The sequence below is a fragment of the Hyla sarda genome, chromosome 9 (assembly GCF_029499605.1).
Source record: "Hyla sarda isolate aHylSar1 chromosome 9, aHylSar1.hap1, whole genome shotgun sequence".
NCBI classification, from domain to species: domain Eukaryota; kingdom Metazoa; phylum Chordata; class Amphibia; order Anura; family Hylidae; genus Hyla; species Hyla sarda.
In genome coordinates, this window is record NC_079197.1 from 58,786,642 (window position 1) to 58,805,745 (window position 19,104).

At 42.2% G+C, this 19,104-nt stretch overlaps 1 protein-coding gene across 3 annotated transcripts in view; it reads left to right on the forward strand.

The window, feature by feature from the left end:
• NUP62CL (nucleoporin 62 C-terminal like) overlaps positions 1-19,104 on the forward strand; it is a 160,887-nt gene that overhangs the window by 123,419 nt on the left and 18,364 nt on the right. For all 3 annotated transcript variants that reach the window (XM_056540850.1, XM_056540848.1, XM_056540849.1), the window contains exon 10: positions 7,676-7,787. In XM_056540850.1, coding sequence (XP_056396825.1) covers positions 7,676-7,787 — 112 coding nt within the window. The remainder of the gene's footprint in view (positions 1-7,675; positions 7,788-19,104) is intronic.

The following is a 19,104-nucleotide window of genomic DNA, read 5'->3' on the forward strand; positions in this document are numbered from 1 at the left end:
AAACAATGACGTGCTTGGTTTTAACATGAGATTCCCAATAAGTTTGATGTCACATGACCCTCTTCCTATTGAAAAACAAAAGTATGATTCAAAATGGCTGACTTCAAAATGGGTGCCATGTTCACCACCCATTTTGAAGTTTCCCCCCTCACATATACTAATGTGCCACAAACAGGAAGTTAATATCACCAACCATTCCCTTTTTATTAAGGTGTATCCATATAAATGGCCCACCCTGTAGAAATGCTCGTGTGCATTGCTTAAGACCTCTAGTTTAGTTTCATCTGTCCATAGATGTATTGTGGTTTAGTTCATTTGCTCCCCCCCCCCCCCCCCCCTATTCATTAAGCAGTGGTCCTCCTTTCTTCTCCTTCCACAGAGCCCTGTTTTGTTCAGTGTGCAGCATATGGTTTGGGTTGATACCAAATCTTTATATGTTGTACATGTGGCAAAATAAAAAAAACATTTTGAACCAACTTTCATAGTGTTCACTGATCAATTTTTCTCCACCATGGTTTGAAAGGTTCTTGACTATTCCATGAGCAGCAAACTACTTGATACCATCTCACATTGTTGAAGCCAGGGTGTTAATAATTGTAGATAGTATTGTAAATAATAAAATGTAGATAGTCTTGTAATCTTTAAGCTGCTTGTGTTTGGTAGTAATGGTGACCATAGCCTCTAGGCAAATATTTGAAAAGTGGGATCCTGTCTGTTTCTAATCAGCATCTGCACTGATGGTTTTCCGTGAATGTTGCAGGTTATTTTTGTCTCTATTCCAGGGAAATCCCTAGGAGTAGATTTTCTCCCTTCCACCTTATGCCCCTGATTTGAATTCTGTGGATATTTTATTTTCTACTTTAGGTCTCCTGTATGATGATCTAAAAAAGTGGCATTTGCCACTCTAGCTCAACTGGCTCCAGAAAGTTAAACAGATTTGTAAATTACTTCTATTAAATAAAATCTTAAAGGACATCTGCAGCGTAATTAACACTTATCCCCTATCCACAGGATAGGGGATAAGTGTTTGATCGCGGGGGGTTCGACCGCTGGGACCCCCTGTGATCTCCTGTACGGGGCCGCGGATGTGCCGTGGCTCCCCCGTGCAGGGGGCGTGCCAGCCGCAGCATGACGTTGCGGCCGGCACGCCTCCTCCATACATCTCTATGGGAGAGGCGGGGAGGCAGTGTTCCTGCCTCCCCGTCTCCCCCATAGAACTGTATTGGAACGGGGAGGAGACAGGGCGCCCCATTAGGGAGATCGAGGGGGGTCCCAGCGGTCGGACCCCCCGCGATCAAACACTTATCCCCTATCTTGTAGATAGGGGATAAGTGTATATTGTGCTGCAGTTGTCCTTTAATCCTTCCAATAATTATCGGCTACTGAAGTTGTTGTTCTTATCTGTCTGGAAACAGTGCTCTCTGCTGACATCTCTGCTTGTCTCAGCAACTGCACAGAGCAGAATAGGTTTGCTATGGGAATTTGCTTCTACTCTGGACATCTCACGAGACACGTGTCATCAGAGAGCACGTAGACCGAAAAGAAAAACTCAACTTCAGCAGCTCAGAAGTAATTTACAAATCTATTTAACTTTCTGGAGCCAGTTGGTATATAAAAAAATGTTTTTTTCCTGGCTAACTCCTTTAACCACAGGACTGCAGAGGAATATTAGGCGTAGTGCATTTTTATCCTATGGTGCAAGTCAACACAACTACAGGTCCTGGAGATGCATCATCAGCCATAGAAAAAAATCAGTTTTTAGCATCCATTTAATGTATACCTTTTTACCCTGGGTAAAAAAAAAAAATACCGTATGTGTGATCCCTGCCTTAGATGCAGTTTACAATAAAAATAAAGCCTCAATGTCACAGAATGTTATATAGTGGGGATCAAAAGTTTGGGCACCCCAGGTAAAAATGTGTATTAATGTGCATAAAGAAGCCAAGGAAAGATGGAAAAATCTCCAAAAGGCATCAAATTACAGATTAGACATTCTTATAATATGTCAACAAAAGTTAGATTTTATTTCCATCATTTACACTTTCAAAATAACAGAAAACAAAAAAATGGCCTCTGCAAAAGTTTGGGCACCCTTCAGAGTTAATGTCTTGTACTGCCCCCTTTTGGCAAATATCACAGCTTGTAAACACTTTTTGTAGCCAGCCAAGAGTCTTTCATTTCTTGTTTGAGGTATCTTTGCCCATTCTTCCTTACAAAAGTCTTCCAGTTCTTTGAGATTTCTGGGCTGTCTGTCACGCACTGCTCTTTTAAGGTCTATCCATAGATGTTCAATTATGTTGAGGTCAGGAGATTGTGAAGGCAATGACAAAACCTTCAGTTTATGCCTCTTGATGTAACCCCCCCCCCCCCCCCGTGGATTGCGAGGTGTGTTTAGGATCATTATCCATTTGTGGAAGCCATCCTCTCTTTAACTTCAGCTTTTTCACAGATGGCATCAAGTTAGCATCCAAAATTTGCTGAAATTTTATTGAATCAATTTTTTGCTTCTACTTGTGAGATGTTCCCTGTTCCACTGGCTGCAATACAACCCCAAAGCATGATTGATACACTCCCATGCTTAACAGTTGGACAGAGGTTCTTTTCATTAAATTCTGTTCCCCTTCTTCTCCAAACGTACCTTTGCTCATTCCGGCCAAAAAGTTCAATTTTAACCTAATCGGTCCACAGAACTTGTTTCCAAAATGTATCAGGCTTGTCTATATGTTCATTTGCAAAGTTCAAACGCAGATTTTTGTGGTGAGGACGTAGAAGAGGTTTTCTTCTGAAGACTCTTCCATGAAGACCATAAGTATCTCTCTATAGTGGAATAGTGTACCACAACTCCAGTGTCTGCCAGAAGTTTATGGAGGGATTGTGCAGTTAAACGTGGGTTTTGAATTGTTTTTCTCACAATCCTGCGAGCTGTTCTGTTTGATATTTTCTTGGTCTTCCAGATCTTGCTTTAACTTCCACTGTTCCTGATGACTGCCATTTCTTAATTACATTCCAAACAGAGGATATTGACATCTGAAAATGTTTTGCTATCTTCTTATAGCCTTCTCCAGCTTTGTGAGCGTCAACTATTTTCAGTTTCAGATTTCTAGACAACTGCTTAGAAGAACCCATGGTGCTGTTGGGGCCAGGTCAGATGAGTCTGGGCATTTAAAACCTTTGAGATTGACATCACCTGGTCTTCCCAGATGATTGAGAACAATCCATGACACTGGCAGGTCTCAGCTTTGCAAAGGGGGCAGTGCATGCTATAAATTCTGCAGGGCGCCCAAACTTCTGCAGACGCCATTTTTTTTTGCTATTTTGAAAGTGTAAATGATGGAAATAAAATCTAACTTTTGTTGACATATTATAAGATTGTCTAATCTGTAATTTGATACCTTTTGGAGATTTTTCCATCTTTCCTTGGCTTCTTTATGCACATTAATACAAATTTTTACCTGGGGTGCCCAAACTTTTGATCCCCACTATATAAAGTTTACAAAAATGAATACCAGGTCACGTGTTTTTTTTTTTTTCCTTAACCCCTTAAGGACACAGGGCGTATCCATATGCCCCCGTTTCCAAGTCCTTAAGGACACAGGGCATATGGATACGCCCTGCGCATTTCCGGCCCCCGCCGCTAGCCGGAGAGGAGCCGGTGCCGGATGCCTGCTGAAATCGTTCAGCAGGCATCCCGGCATATCGCCCAGGGGGTCATGATGACCCCCCATGTCGACGATGGACGCAGATCGCTGAACAATTCAGCCCAGTGATCTGCGGCGGATTCCGGGTCAATCGGGTCTCCAGTGACCCGGAATTAATGGCTGATCGGGGCCGTCTCTGTTTACCGGCCGACCAATCAGGGCACCTGCTGCAGGTGTCACTCCCGCAACCCGCTCCGCCCCTCTTCCGGAGGACGTGAGCGGGTGCAGGAAGAAGACCCCGGGAGTTGGGGACCCCGATCCCCGGCATCAATGTTGGGATCGGGCCCCAGGAGCGGCGGCGACTGCGGTGGCGAGGGACTGACCTGTGTCCCGAAGCAGCAGTAGGAGGTGAGTGACGGCCTCCTGCTGTTGCTTAGCAACAGCTCCCAGCATGCAAAAAGGGCATGCTGGGAGCTGTAGTTATGCAACAGCAGGAGGCAGACCACCACAACTCCCAGCATTCCCTTATGGGCATGCTGGGACTTATAGTTTTGCAACAGCTGGAGGCACATTTTTTCTATGGAAAAGTGTACCTTCAGCTGTTATATAACTACAACTCCCAGCTTGCACAAACAGCTAAAGTGCATGCTGGAAGTTGTAGTGGTGCATCTGCTGGTTGCATAACTACAACTCCCAGCATGCCCGTTGGCTGTCGGTGACTGCTGAGAGTTGTAGTTTTGCAACAGCTGGAGGCACACTGGTTGTGACACTCAGAGTTAAGTAGCAAACCAGTGTGTCTCCAGCTGTTGCATAAATACAATCCCCAGCCAAAGTAGTATGCCTCCAGCTGTTGCATAACTACAAGTCCCAGCATGCCCTTCTGTTGTCCGTACATGCTGGGGGTTGTAGCTTTTGCAACAGCTGAAGGCACACTGGTTGCAAAACACGGAGTTTGTTACCAAGCTCTGTGTTTCACAACCAGTGTGCCTCCAGCTGTTGCAAAACTACACCTCCCAGCATGCACTGATAGACCGTACATGCTGGGAGTTGTAGTTTTGCAACAGCTGGAGGTATTTATCTCCCCCCCCCCCCCCAATGTGAATGCACAAGGTACACTCACATGGGCGAAGGTTTACAGTAAGTATCCGGCTGCAAGTTTGAGCTGCGGCAAATTTTCTGCCGCAGCTCCAACTGCCAGTGAGTAACTACTGTGAACCCCTGCCCGTGCGACTGTACCCTAAAAACACTACACTACACTAACACAAAATAAAATAAAAAGTAAAAAACACTACATATGCACATACCCCTACACAGCTCCCCTCCCAATAAAAATGAAAAACGTCTGGTACGCCACTGTTTCCAAAACGTAGCCTCCAGCTGTTGCAAAACAACTAATCCCAGTATTGCCAGATAGCCACTGACTGACCAGGAATGCTGGGAGTTTTACAACAGCTGGAGGCTCCCTGTTTGGGAATCACTGGCGTAGAATACCCCTATGTCCACCCCTATGCAAATCCCTAATTTAGGCATCAAATACGCATGGCGCTCTCACTTTGGAGCCCTGTCGTATTTCAAGGCAACAGTTTAGGGCCACATCGCCGTACTGGGTAGAAATTGTGTTATAAATTTTGGCGGGTATTTTCTGCTATTACCCTTTTTAAAAATGTAAAAAAAAAAATTTTTTTTTACATATGAAACAGTCGTGAATCACCTGTGGGGTATTAAGGTTCACATTACCCCTTGTTACGTTCCCCGAGGGGTCTGGTTTCCTAAATGGTATGCCATGTGTTTTTTTTTTTTTTTTTTTGCTGTTCTGGCACCATAGGGGCTTCCTAAAGATGACATGCCCCCCAAAAACCATTTGTCGCTCCTTCCCTTCTGAGCCCTCTACTGCGCCCGCCGAACACTTTACATGGACATATGAGGTATGTCCTTAATCGAGAGAAATTGGGTTTCAAATACAAGTAAAAATTTTCTCCTTTTTACCCCTTGCAAAAATTGGGTCTACAAGAACATGCGAGTGTAAAAAATGAAGATTGTGAATTTTCTCCTTCACTTTGCTGCTATTCCTGTGAAACACCTAAAGGGTTAATACACTTATTGAATGTCATTTTGAATACTTTAGGGGGTGTAGTTTTTATAATGGGGTCATTTATGGGGTATTTCTAATATGAAGACCCTTCAAATCCACTTCAAACCTGAACTGGTCCATGAAAAATAGCAAGTTTGAAAATTTTGTGAAAAATTTCAAAATTGCTGCTGAACTTTGAAGCCCTCTGGTGTCCTCCAAAAGTAAAAACTCATAAATTTTATGATGCAAACATAAAGTAGACATATTGTATATATGAACCAAAAATGTTTTTGCTTTGAATATCCATTTTCCTTACAAGCAGAGAGCTTCAAAGTTAGAAAAATGCATTTCATTTTTTTCATCAAATTTGGGGATTTTTCACCAAGAAAGGATGCAAGTTACCATAACATTTTACCACTAAGTTAAAGTAGACTATGTCACGAAAAAACAATCTCGGAATCAGAATGATAACTAAAAGCATTCGAGTTATTAATGTTTAAAGTGACAGTGGTCAGAATTGCAAAAAACGCTCTGGTCCTTAAGGTGTAAAATGGCCTGGTCCTTAAGGGGTTAAGTGGATGCTGTGATCATGTTTCACTGCAGCATCAAAAAGGTTGCTTCAATAACAGAAATCAGGGATAACTCTGATCACAGCAGTGTGGAAAAAAACTTGTCCAAGGGACTAAAACGTTACACAATCTATTTGTCCTGGTAGACAAAATAATTTCAACTAACATAGAACGTAAATAAGGTCTTTATTAGTTTCTGCACTTTCGTTTTTTCCTCCTCATCCTATAATAGCCGTAACTCTTATTTTTCCATCAGACCCATGAGAGGGTTTTTTTTTTTTTTTTTTTGCAAGACCAATTAGACTTTGTAATGACACTTTTTTCATTTTTTTTCATAACTTTTATGCTCTGAAACAAATAAAAATTATTTGTGAGGTGAAATTGAAAAAAAAAAGCATATTTTAGGGGTTTTGTCTTTTTTTCACCATTGGCCTTGTGGCCAAACTTACATGTTGTTTTGATACTTTAGGTCAGCCTAATTAGAGCAATACCAAATTTTTAGTTTTAATCATGTTTTACGAACTTACATTTTTTTCTTAACTTTTGTAATAAAAATAAAAATCCTAAGCTACCCCCCCCCCCCCCCCCCCAAGTTAACGCCATTGACCGTACGGGATATAAAATGTTATTTTTTAATAGCTCGGACAACTATGCATGCACCAATAGTTCGGACAATTACGCACGCACCAATACCAAATAGGTTTATTTTTATTATGTTTGCATATTATTTTTTTATATGGAAAAGGGGGGTCATTTGGTTGAGCCTGCTCAAAGCGGCTCAGTTAAATGCAGATCCAAGGGGGCAACGGCTACTTCCACAGTGGATTCCCCCCCAACCCCGTGATTGCACTGTGGGGGTGTTCCACTCCACCAGACCACCAGGGATAGTTATAAGATCCTTTTAGACGCCGCTGTCAACTTTGACAGTGGCAATCTAGAGGGTTAATACTACTACTGGAATCAACCTGGGGCCGCCGGGTATGGAGCAGGCTAAAGTCAGGAGCCCGCTTCATACACCCTAAGCGCCGACATTATAAAAAATGGGAAGTCGGTCTGGCCCTGCTTGCCCGATACAGGGCTAAATGTATGAAAAACTAATCTGCCCGACACTACATGTCCCGGGCGTCTGGCTGTAGGATTTCCACATCCCTGTAGAGTGCCAACTGTAAGATACAGTTGGCACCAGGTACAACTGCAGCGTGTACATCTGATGGCACTAATTGGTTCTGTGCCACAAAAAGAAAACTGGTCAAACTAAGATAAAAACATTATTTTTCTTAATGTGTTATTCCAAAGCTGAAATTTAGTAGTAGATATTATTTCGGAAAAAGCGATTAACATAAATTCATATGGAATAATATGAACATATTCTCCTTTTATTTTACTTTTGTCAACAGATACAAGCTAGCAGAGAACATTGACGCTCAACTGAAACGTATGGCTCAGGATTTAAAGGATGTTATTGAACATCTCAACACAACTGCAGGTCCTGGAGATGCCAGTAATCCAGTGAGTAGTTACATAAAGAATGTGTATATGTTAATGCATTACTGAAAAATTTTAATGTGCACAACCTGTATTCAGTGTTTAGACAAGATCAAATCCAACCCTTTCCCATGTACGCTGTTGGAGAATGCATGGAGGACATATGGCGTCAACTCGTGAGCTGGTTATATATTACAGTAGACAACAATATCTGCCAGAATCTGACTTTAGTTTAACCCCGTAGATAATGCAGTTAAAGGAGTACTGTAGTGCTTTCTTTTATCATGTTGCAGGGCGCTGAATGGAAACAGACAGGATCCCATTTTATTATCATTATAATCATCCCATTGTGCCCGGGCTGAAAAAAACACTCCCCTTCGGTCGCTCCCCCATTGTGCCAGTATAGCTCCTCTGTCCTCTGGTCCCGGTCTTTCTGCCTCTGTGTACACAGATCATCACACTGTGATCGGCATATCACCGTTTGCAGCGATGTCCCGCCTTTGCCGGTGATAGGCTGAGCGCAGTGTCATGTAAAGAGCCTGGGCCCCACCTTCTCCCTGGGCCTGTTACATGACACTGCGCTCAGCGTATCACAGGTCAAGGCAGGACATCACTGGACATCCTACGCTTATCATGTAAGCAGGATGAAGACCAGGACCAAGGACAGAAGAGCTAGATCGGTGCAACAGGGGAGTGACAAAAGGAGAGTTAGTTTTTAGTTTTAGTTTTTTGTAGCCCGGGCACAATGGGATGATAATAAATTAAATAAAAAAATTAAAATAAAAAATACTTTTATTGGGTGACTATAGCTTTTAGGCATTTATTTGAAAATTAGATACTGTCTGTTTCCGTTAAGCGCCCTCCAACATAGCCGTCAGGTACTAATATCATGTCAACCAAATACAATGATATGCACAAAGGAGGTAGTGCGGCACTGCGTGAGTGTGCTGGATTAGGAATGGCAGGTGGGAGTTGGTGTAGCTGTAATGCCTCTGGTGGTGCTCAGATACTATAATAAGCAAAGTTCATGATATCCGTGAAGAGAAATGAAAATATCGGCACTCACCAGTGTGGCTGCAGGGTCTTCTTTATTGAGACATACTCAGATGCGGGGTACAGAAGAGAGGGGAGTGGGGGGAAAAGTGGTGGCGACCAAGCTCTAGTTTCGCACACTTAGTGTGCTTCGTCCGGCCATCGTCATTTGTATAGTTGGATATGGAAATGTCTGAACAATTAAATTATAACTATTGATTCCACACAATGAATGCCATATACAAAAAAATATACTAAATATCAGAATTGTGTGGTTTTATTTTCAAATCCTTGGAAAAAAGTTGAATAAAAAGGGATCAAATAGTCCTATCTACCCCAAAATAGTACCACTAAAAACTACAGATCTCTGCACAAAACCCTTGCACAGCTCCATAGACTAAGCATATTTAAAGGGTTACTCCTCTGGAAAACGTTCTTTTAAATCAACTGGTGCCAGAAAGTTAAACAGATTTGTAAATGACTTCTATTTAAAAATCTTAATCCTTCCAGTACTTATCAGCTGCTATATGCACCACAGGCAGTTCTTTTCTTTTTGAATTTCCTTTCTGTCACCTATAAGGCAATATAACAAAGAATATGTTGCCGAGGCCACCCACTGGGAAAATTCAACACCAACAACAAAAGCGTCAGCAACAAAAATGTATGAAACCTTACAAAAGTTTATTTATTGAGAATAAAAAAAAAATGCATCATAGCAATTAAAAAGCACAGTGTACACAGCTGGAAGAAAAGGCAGAAACATACAGGCTCAAGGTAAGGGGTATATGAATGCAAAGAACACTGACAAACGTTGCATAAACAAGGGACTCACATGAAAAGATGCAGACCATGCAATAAAGTTCAATATTTGAGTACAAATGCAACAGCAGTCAGAAAGAATTACAGAAGTATATTACCACAACCGAGCCATGTAGTTACCTGCACCTACCCCAACGCACGTTTCACGCCAATGCGCTTCGTCAGGGGGCGTGTGTCCACGCCCCCTGACGAAGCGCATTGGCGTGAAACGTGCGTTGGGGTAGGTGCAGGTAACTACATGGCTCGGTTGTGGTAATATACTTCTGTAATTCTTTCTGACTGCTGTTGCATTTGTACTCAAATATTGAACTTTATTCTTCCAGCTGTGTACACTGTGCTTTTTAATTGCTATGATGCATTTTTTTTTTATTCTCAATAAATAAACTTTTGTAATGTTTCATACATTTTTGTTGCTGACGCTTTTGTTGTTGGTGTTGAATTTCCTTTCTGTCTGACCACAGTGCGCTCTGCTGACACCTCTGTACATGTCAGGAACTGTCCAGAGCAGGAGAGGTTTGCTATGGGGATTTGCTCCTGCTATGGACAGCTCCTAAAATGGACAGAGGTGTCAGCAGAGAGCACTGTGGTCAGACTGGAAAGAAATTAAAAAAGAAAATAACTTCCTGTGGAGCATACAGCACCTGACAATTACTGGAAGGATTAAGATTTTTAAATAGAAGTAATTTACAAATCTGTTTAACTTTCTGGCACCAGTTGATTAAAAAAATATATTTTCTAGTACCCCTTTAAAAAAAATTTAAAAAATCTTCACGTCAACCTAAGTTAAATTTTAATGCTTAAAATATTTAAAAAAATTAAAACATGGTAAATTGTATAAATATGGAACTACCCCTTGCTGCTTGGCGCTGGGTTTTACGAATAGTAACATAGGGGGAGATTTATTAAAACCTGTGCAGAGAAAAAGTTGACCAGTTACCCATTGCAATCAATCAGATCACTTCTTTCATTTTTCAGAAGCCTTTTAAAAAATGAAAGCAATATGATTGGTGGCTATGGGCAACTGCTCCACTTTTTCTCTGCACAGATTTTGATAAATCTCTGACATAGTTTATAAGGTGAAAAAAAGACCAGAGTCCATAAAGTTCAACCTATATCCCTAGTGTCTAGGGCTGCAACTAAAAATTACTTTTAAAATAATTAGTTAGCAGATTGGTTATTCAATATGAATTGCAAAATGACAAAAAAAGTACTTTCAATAAAAAATATTTCCTATAGCTATCTTTTAACAAGTTAAAGGGGTACTCCACCCCTAGACATCTTATCCCCTTTCAAAGTATAGGGGATAAGATGTCTGATCGCAGGGGTCCCGCTGCTGGGGACTACTGCGCTCTCTTCTGCAGCCCCCCAAGTCATCAGCTCTACATAGTTAAGTTTGCTCCGTGGCCGATGACTAACGATACAGCGGCCAGCAGTTCGTGATGTCACGGCCCCGCCCCTTAATGCAAGTCTGTGGGAGGGGGCTTGTTTAATAAGTATTTGATTGCAGGAAGTCCGAACGCTGGGACCCCCCCGTGATCTTCTACACAGGGACGACAGCCAGTCGAGGCTACGTGCATTAGCTGGCGCACGGCAAGGCAATGCGGGGGCCCTGTTTGGGAGATCGTGGGGGGTCAGCTTTGTCAGCTTTCTCCCCCCACACTAACCAGCGGTACTGGCTAGTAGTGGGGGGACACTAATCAGTTTGATGCTTACCGTGCCTGGATCCGCCGCACCGTTCGGCCGTAATCTTCTATTTTCGGTATATGCTAATGAGGCCCTAACTGGCACTGGCCGGGCTAACTGGCATTCTGATGTCAGTGCCGCTGGCCGCAGCACCACCCAGCTCATCAATATTCCTCCCCTCTCTCTTCATTACAGAGCGGGGAGAAGAGGGAGCAATATTGATGAGCTGGGCGGCGCTGCGGCCAGCGACACTGACATCAGAGTGCCAGTCAGCCCCTCATTAGCATATACCGAAAATAGAAGATTAGGCCTACCGTTAAGTGCAGCGAGGACAGACTGGATTTCTACGCCATATGGCAGCTTGTATTCTGCATGCGTTATGATCTCTGGCTACCTTCCAGAGTGCGGGGTCAGTATGACCATGTCACCCGGCTTCCATTGTGCTCCAAAGGTCTCTAGTGTTTGCGGCCTCCTTCCCGAGCCATACTTGTGGACTGCTATGAAGGATTGTGAGCCGGCGGTCTGTCATTTCTAACTTACTTTTTGCCCGTAGCACGATTAATAGACACCCTGACCAAACCGGTTTCATGCCTGGCTGAGCCATTATTAATATTTAGTGACTTCATCTAAATATCGCTCCCTCCTAGGATGCCATAGATCCTAGTTTTGTGGTGTGTGTTTGACTCCATGGAGCGGCTGTATATTTGGAGTCTGTGCAAGATGCAGTTTGGCCCCCGTATCTATCGCCTGGGTATGGCTCTTGTATGATGAACCTTGAGCTTGCATCTGCACGAATTTGGACATCGGCATGCGACAGGAAAGCCTATTGTCTCGCCTCCTGTTTGTTATTGCTGTTGAGGTGGAAGGCTTCTAAAAACATGTAAATCTACTACACCAATTAAAAAGCAAAAAATTAACATACAGGTAATAAACTCTAAGTTAACTAGTACTACTATTGCACGAAAAGTATAATATATTATGTATGTGGTTAAAGATATGATGCCGGGGGTGTGGTCTGCATGGAGGCCTGAGCAGATGAATTTTCACTAAGCTCCTGCCATCCTGCTAAAGTATCCTGCACAATCCCTCTATATCCAGCTGTTTTGGGGTGCCATACCCCCCCCCCCCCCCCCATCAGTTGCCCTATACCCTGGGGTGCCCTCTGCTGTCTTTTTGGATGTCGGGACTGCATTTAGTGGAGTGCTGTGGACCTTAAGGAGGAAAGGCCCTGAAGCTCCCACCTCGATCGGAGCACGGCTCCCTGCCTGATCTGGGGCTCCCCTGCTACTCACTTGCTGAGACCTGTGAGGTCCCCTATTGTGCAGGATGAAAGGCGAATGACCAGAGAGTCAGGAGTTTGTCTGGCGCAGAGAGGAACCATCAGACAGCCTCCTGACAAACTCCTGACTCTCTGGTCATTCGCCTTTGATCCCACACCTATCCAGGAGGGCTGCAGTGGACCTACCTTCATATCTCTTCTGCTTCTAACCTTGTTGTGTGTGGGCGCACAACCAACTTTGGTAAGCGGCTTGGGAATCACCTTCCCCTACCCCCACCTGCAAGATCTACTGATCCCGCACATGAGGCGCCTTCCTTCCTTTCTATTGTGCAGGATGGGAGGTTAGGCCTTGCTGCTTGATCCTTCTGCTGCGGAGAGATGCCTCTGCACCCAGCGGTGATCAGTCAGACTCCGCTGCCGTGCACTGCTGGGAGACGTCTGTGTGGAGGTGAGGCTGCGCTGCAGCCGCGGCGCCGGACACCATCTTAAATCCCCGGACTGTCTCCAGGCTGCTTCTGTCCTCTGGGGGAGCTTGCTATCGGGGGAGCCTGCCTGAGGGGAGAGACTGTGCATTATTGAGGGTGAGAACTTACACAGTGTGCCCCTTGCAGTGGTGGGGTGCTGGAATAAGCCGGGACATTGTTCTCTTCCCCTGAAGACCCCTGCTCTGCCTCCTACTACTAAGAGCCTGCCAGCTCTCTGTCACCTCTGCTGGGGAGCCCCCCGCTTCTTTGGTGTCTCACTGCTGGGAGCCTGCCTGCAGTTCTTCACCTTTTGGGGCTGTTTCCCGATTGCTGGATGCTCTGGTACCTCTTACCTGGTCAAGTGCTCTCCCTACCCCCTCCACTGTTGCTGGACTGTATTAGTGCGGTGTCTCCTAGCCTGTTTATTGTGTGTCCTCTACAGTCCCCTGCTGTGGCATTTTCTATTGCAATCTATGGCTGCTAATAAGTGGAAGAAGAATAAGGACAGAGCTGGCTCCTCTCAGCAGGGGAACTGCTTGTCTGCAAACCTGAGGAATAAATTGACGCTACAACAGGAGGTGGCAGCTAAGTTGGAGAAGTTCCCTTTGCATTCTTCCTCTCCGGATTCTCCTGATCGCAGGGGAGTTCCTATCCCGCTGTCTGAGGTTGAGGCCCCTTCGGATCCTCTGGAAGATTTCGATGCCTTCTTGCAGGCCTTTGTTCAGTATTCACATTTTTCCTTACCCTGTACTCCGCTTGCCATGTCTGCTGCGGCAGCAATCTCCTCACTTAGTCCACCTGCTGAACCTACTCTAGCTGCTGTCTTCGCAGAGATACAAAGATGGAACATGACTCTGGTTCAGCTGACTACTCAGGTAGGAACTGTAGAGTCTGATATATCACTTACTACCTGAGTACTCCGCGCTGCCCGGTTTTTCCTACCATGTCCTTGTGGGGGAGGAAAAGCAACAAAGGAGGAAGCTTTTGTCCTCATATCCCGTCCTTAAATCTTGACCCCATATCCCCTCCTGATATCCTGACCCCAAATCCCCTCCACATATCCCGGCTCCATATGCCTCCCCCATTTCTACTCCTCCTATCCCGTCCTCAGGTAGGCATGCATTGTGGTAAATACAGGGTGGGCCATTTATATGGATACACCTTAATAAAATGAGAATGGTTGGTGATATTAACTTCCTGTTTGTAGCACATTAGTATAGTATATGTGAGGTGGGAAACTTTTCAACATGGGTGGTGACCATGGTGGCCATTTTGAAGTCGGCCATTTTGAATCCAACTTTAGTTTTTTCAATAGGAAGAGGGTCATGTGACATATCAAACTTATTTGTTTTTCTTGTGAAATTCCCATGATGTGCTTGGTTTTAACGTAACTTTATTCTTTCATTAGTTATTTACAAGTTTCTGACCACTTATAAAATGTGTTCAATGTGCTGCCCATTGTGTTGGATTGTCAATGCAACCCTCTTCTCCCACTCTTCACACACTGATAGCAACACCGCAGGAGAAATGCTAGCACAGGCTTCCAGTATCCGTAGTTTCAGGTGCTGCACATCTCGTATCTTCACAGCATAGACAATTGCCTTCAGACTAATGAAAGAATAAAGTTACGTTAAAACCAAGCACATAATTGTTTTTCTTGTGAAATTCCCAATAAGTTTGATATGTCACATGACCCTCTTCCTATTGAAAAAACTAAAGTTGGATTCAAAATGGCCGACTTCAAAATGGCCAATATGGTCACCACTAGAGATGAGCGAACTTACAGTTAATTTGATTCGTCACAAACTTCTCGGCTCGGCAGTTGCTGACTTTAGCCTGCATAAATGAGTTCAGGTGCTCCGGTGCGCTGGAAAAGGTGGACACAATCCTAGGAGACTCTTTCCTAGGACTGTGACCACCTTTTCCAGCCCACCGGAGCACCTGAAAGCTGAACTAATTTATGCGGGCTAAAGTCAGCAACTGCCGAATTTACTGTAAGTTCGCTCATCTCTAGTCACCACCCATCTTGAAAAGTTTCCCCCCTCACATATAGTTATGTGCCACAAACAGAAAGTTAATATCACCAACCATTCCCATTTTATCAGGTGTATCCATATAAATGGCCAACCTGTATATTGTAAGATGAAAATAAAAAGGATGTGGCTTAAAGAGTGGGCATGTCTTTGAAAGATGGGATATGGAATGTGTGGAGGGTGTGGCTTGCCAGACAAACTGACGCATTCACCACGAGATGCAGAGTGGAGCTTTTGGAGTAAGACACCAAAAGTCCTATATACTTGAATGGGACTTAAAACAAAAACCCCGTCCTTCACGTATGGGGATAGGTTAATGGATAATTTAACTATTATATATTTTTGTTTGACATATAAGTAACATGTAACCAAGTATTATCGAACTATCTCCAGCCATACGGAAGTTATGCTGGAACATACATTTCCCATAGATTTGCATTGGACTTTAAACAAAAACCTCGACTAGAGATCAGCGAACTTACAGTAAATTCGATTCGTCACGAACTTCTCGGCTCGGCAGTTGATGCCTTTTCCTGCATAAACTAGTTCAGCTTTCAGGTGCTCCGGTGGGCTGGAAAAGGTGGATACAGTCTTAGGAGCCTCTTTCCTAGGAATGTATCCACCTTTTCCAGCCCACCGGAGCACCTGAAGGCTGAACTAATTTACGCAGGATAAGTCATCAACTGCTGAGCCAAGAAGTTTGTGAGGAATCGAATTTACTGTAAGTTCGCTCATCTCTAACCCTGACCCTTGCAGATGGGGGGGGGGGGGGGGGGTAGGTTAGGGTAAAATATATATATCTATATATATATATATATATATATATATATATATATATATATATATATATATATATATATATATATCTATATATACAAAGAATAAGTGTGCTGCTGCATTCTTCTGTTGCTATATATATATATATATGTGTGTGTGTGTGTGTGTGTGTGTATATATATATATATATATATATATATATATATATATATATATAGCAAACAAAATGTAGAGCAGCGCCCAAGTGGATAGTAGATGGTGCAGGCAGCGATGAAAAGGTCCTAGGTCAAGGTAGGTAACACATCCAAGAAGAGGCTGCAGCACTCAAGGTTATGAGTGTAAAAAAGGTGTTTATTCCATATCAATACAAAAAGTGCAACGTTTCTGCTGCCAATGCAGCCTTTTTCAAGCAACAGACAGTGATCACATGGGTGCTATATATATGTAAATGCACAAACAAATCAATAAAGAAACTAATCAAAAAATTAAGAGGTATATACCATGTAAAGTGCAATAGGATATAGGGTAAAAGCTACCACTATAATGATAAAGTGCATAGTGGACCATGTATGTTAAAAACACAAGGCCACATTTTACAGACAAAAATGTCATAATACAGTAATTGCATCATTAAGTTCAAACATATGTTACATAATTAATGACAATACGGGAGGCGGGATGGTTCAGTTGCACTCACCCTATATGTTATATTCGGATCATGCATACAGTGTAACCAGCGATGCAGCATGGGCGTCCGCGCGCCCGGCCACGTGACACGCCAAGTCACATGATCCTCCTCCACCGCGTCACGTGTCCGCGCGCACTTCCGGCCATGCGCACCGACATGTAAACAATGAACGGCTACATTGGAACAAATGCGCGTGTGCGCATGTCCAACAATGTGACTCTAGGAGCGGTTCGCAACGGCCGCAAAAAAGATCAGAATAGAGTCTGAGAAGTAACAAGTATAAGAAAAATTGGAATAAGATAAATTCAACAGAAAAAATGTGTGGAGTAATAGGGTAAAGTATAAGTGGAATAGAGAAAAATAAAGAAGTATAAATAAAATGAAATGAAAATGAAGAATAACTAGATGAATAAATAATACAAGTAAAATAAGGAAAATTAAATGAATATAAAGGTAGAATAAAAGAAAATAAAATTAAATAAATATAGAAAAGTAAAAATTAATAAAAATTAATAAAAAAAATATAATAATAATAATAATAAATAAAATAAAAATAATAATATAAAAATAAAATAAAAATAATATAAAATAAATAGAAATGGACAAAGATGCACATTGCTGTCTGTTAACCAGGCATGTATATCAATCACTCAGGGCCAAAATTTTTATATATATAGTAGTACCTCTGTGCCTATTATAGGGCCACCCAGGAAGGTGGTGTATCCTCACCCAGGTGAGCCCTACCACAGGAGACGTGAAGGCGTAATTAAACGTCATCTCGCCAACTATGGAAGGCCAAATATAGGCACAGAGGTACTACTATATATATAAAAATTTTGGCCCTGAGTGATTGATATACATGCCTGGTTAACAGACAGCAATGTGCATCTTTGTCCATTTCTATTTATTTTATATTATTTTTATTTTATTTTATTTTTATATTATTATTTTTATTTTATTTATTATTATTATTATATTTTTTTATTTTTATTAATTTTTACTTTTCTATATTTATTTTATTTTATTCTACCTTTATATTCATTTAATTTTCCTTATTTTACTTGTATTATTTATTCATCTAGTTATTCTTCATTTTCATTTCATTTTATTTATACTTCTTTATTTTTCTCTATTCCACTTATACTTTACCCTATTACTCCACACATTTTTTCTGTTGAATTTATCTTATTCCAATTTTTCTTATACTTGTTACTTCTGCACACGCGCATTTGTTCCAATGTAGCCGTTCATTGTTTACATGTCGGTGCGCATGGCCGGAAGTGCGCGCGGACACGTGACGCGGTGGAGGAGGATCATGTGACTTGGCGTGTCACGTGGCCGCGCGCGCGGACGCCCATGCTGCATCGCTGGTTACACTGTATGCATGATCCGAATATAACATATAGGGTGAGTGCAACTGAACCATCCCGCCTCCCGTATTGTCATTAATTATGTAACATATGTTTGAACTTAATGATGCAATTACTGTATTATGACATTTTTGTCTGTAAAATGTGGCCTTTGTAAAGTTTTATTGTGTTTTTAACATACATGGTCCACTATGCACTTTATCATTATAGTGGTAGCTTTTACCCTATATCCTATTGCACTTTACATGGTATATACCTCTTAATTTTTTGATTAGTTTCTTTATTGATTTGTTTGTGCATTTACATATATATAGCACCCATGTGATCACTGTCTGTTGCTTGAAAAAGGCTGCATTGGCAGCAGAAACGTTGCACTTTTTGTATTGATATGGAATAAACACCTTTTTTACACTCATAACCTTGAGTGCTGCAGCCTCTTCTTGGATATATATATATGTGTGTGTGTGTGTGTGTGTGTGTGTGTGTGTGTGTGACATGTGTACCAAGTTTCATGTTAATATCTTTAGCCGTTTGGAAGTGATGCTGGAACATACACACACACACACATTGGGGGGGGGGATTCATCAATATGTGTCTATTGTAGACACAGTTCTACCCCTTGATACTTCTTGTCTATTGTAAAATCTTGCTCCAAATTTACTAAGGCTGTGCATGTCCTTGTGATAAATCTTGTGCAAATATAGAAAAGCCCCCCCTCGCTCTACCGTACACTCCTTCTCTACCTCAAAGGAAAAGTGGCCGTAGGGATTTTGTTCTATTGCTTTGAGGCCAGGATTCCATTGTGGTTTTTTTTGTCCATCATAAAGAATGCCAGAAAAACTCTCCCAGCTTTTTCCTGCGTTTTGTTAGTTTTTCTTGTGTTTTTTTTCTTGCATTTTTGCTGGTGTGTGGAAACCAAAAAATGTACTAAACTTTTTTTTTTCTTCGAAATTTGATACGTGAATGAGGAGGATTATGTCAGATTTGGTGGATTGCGACGAACAGCTTTTTTTTTTTTTTTAAATATCAATAAAAGGGTTAACGAGGGCTGTGGGGGGAGTTTTTGAAATAAAATGTTTTTTTTCAATGTGTTGTGTTTTTTTGTAATTGAATTTTCAGGCTTAGTAGTGGAAGGAGTCTTGTAGACATAATCTATTACTAGGCAGGGTCTTAGCGTTAGCCCCCAAAACAGCTAG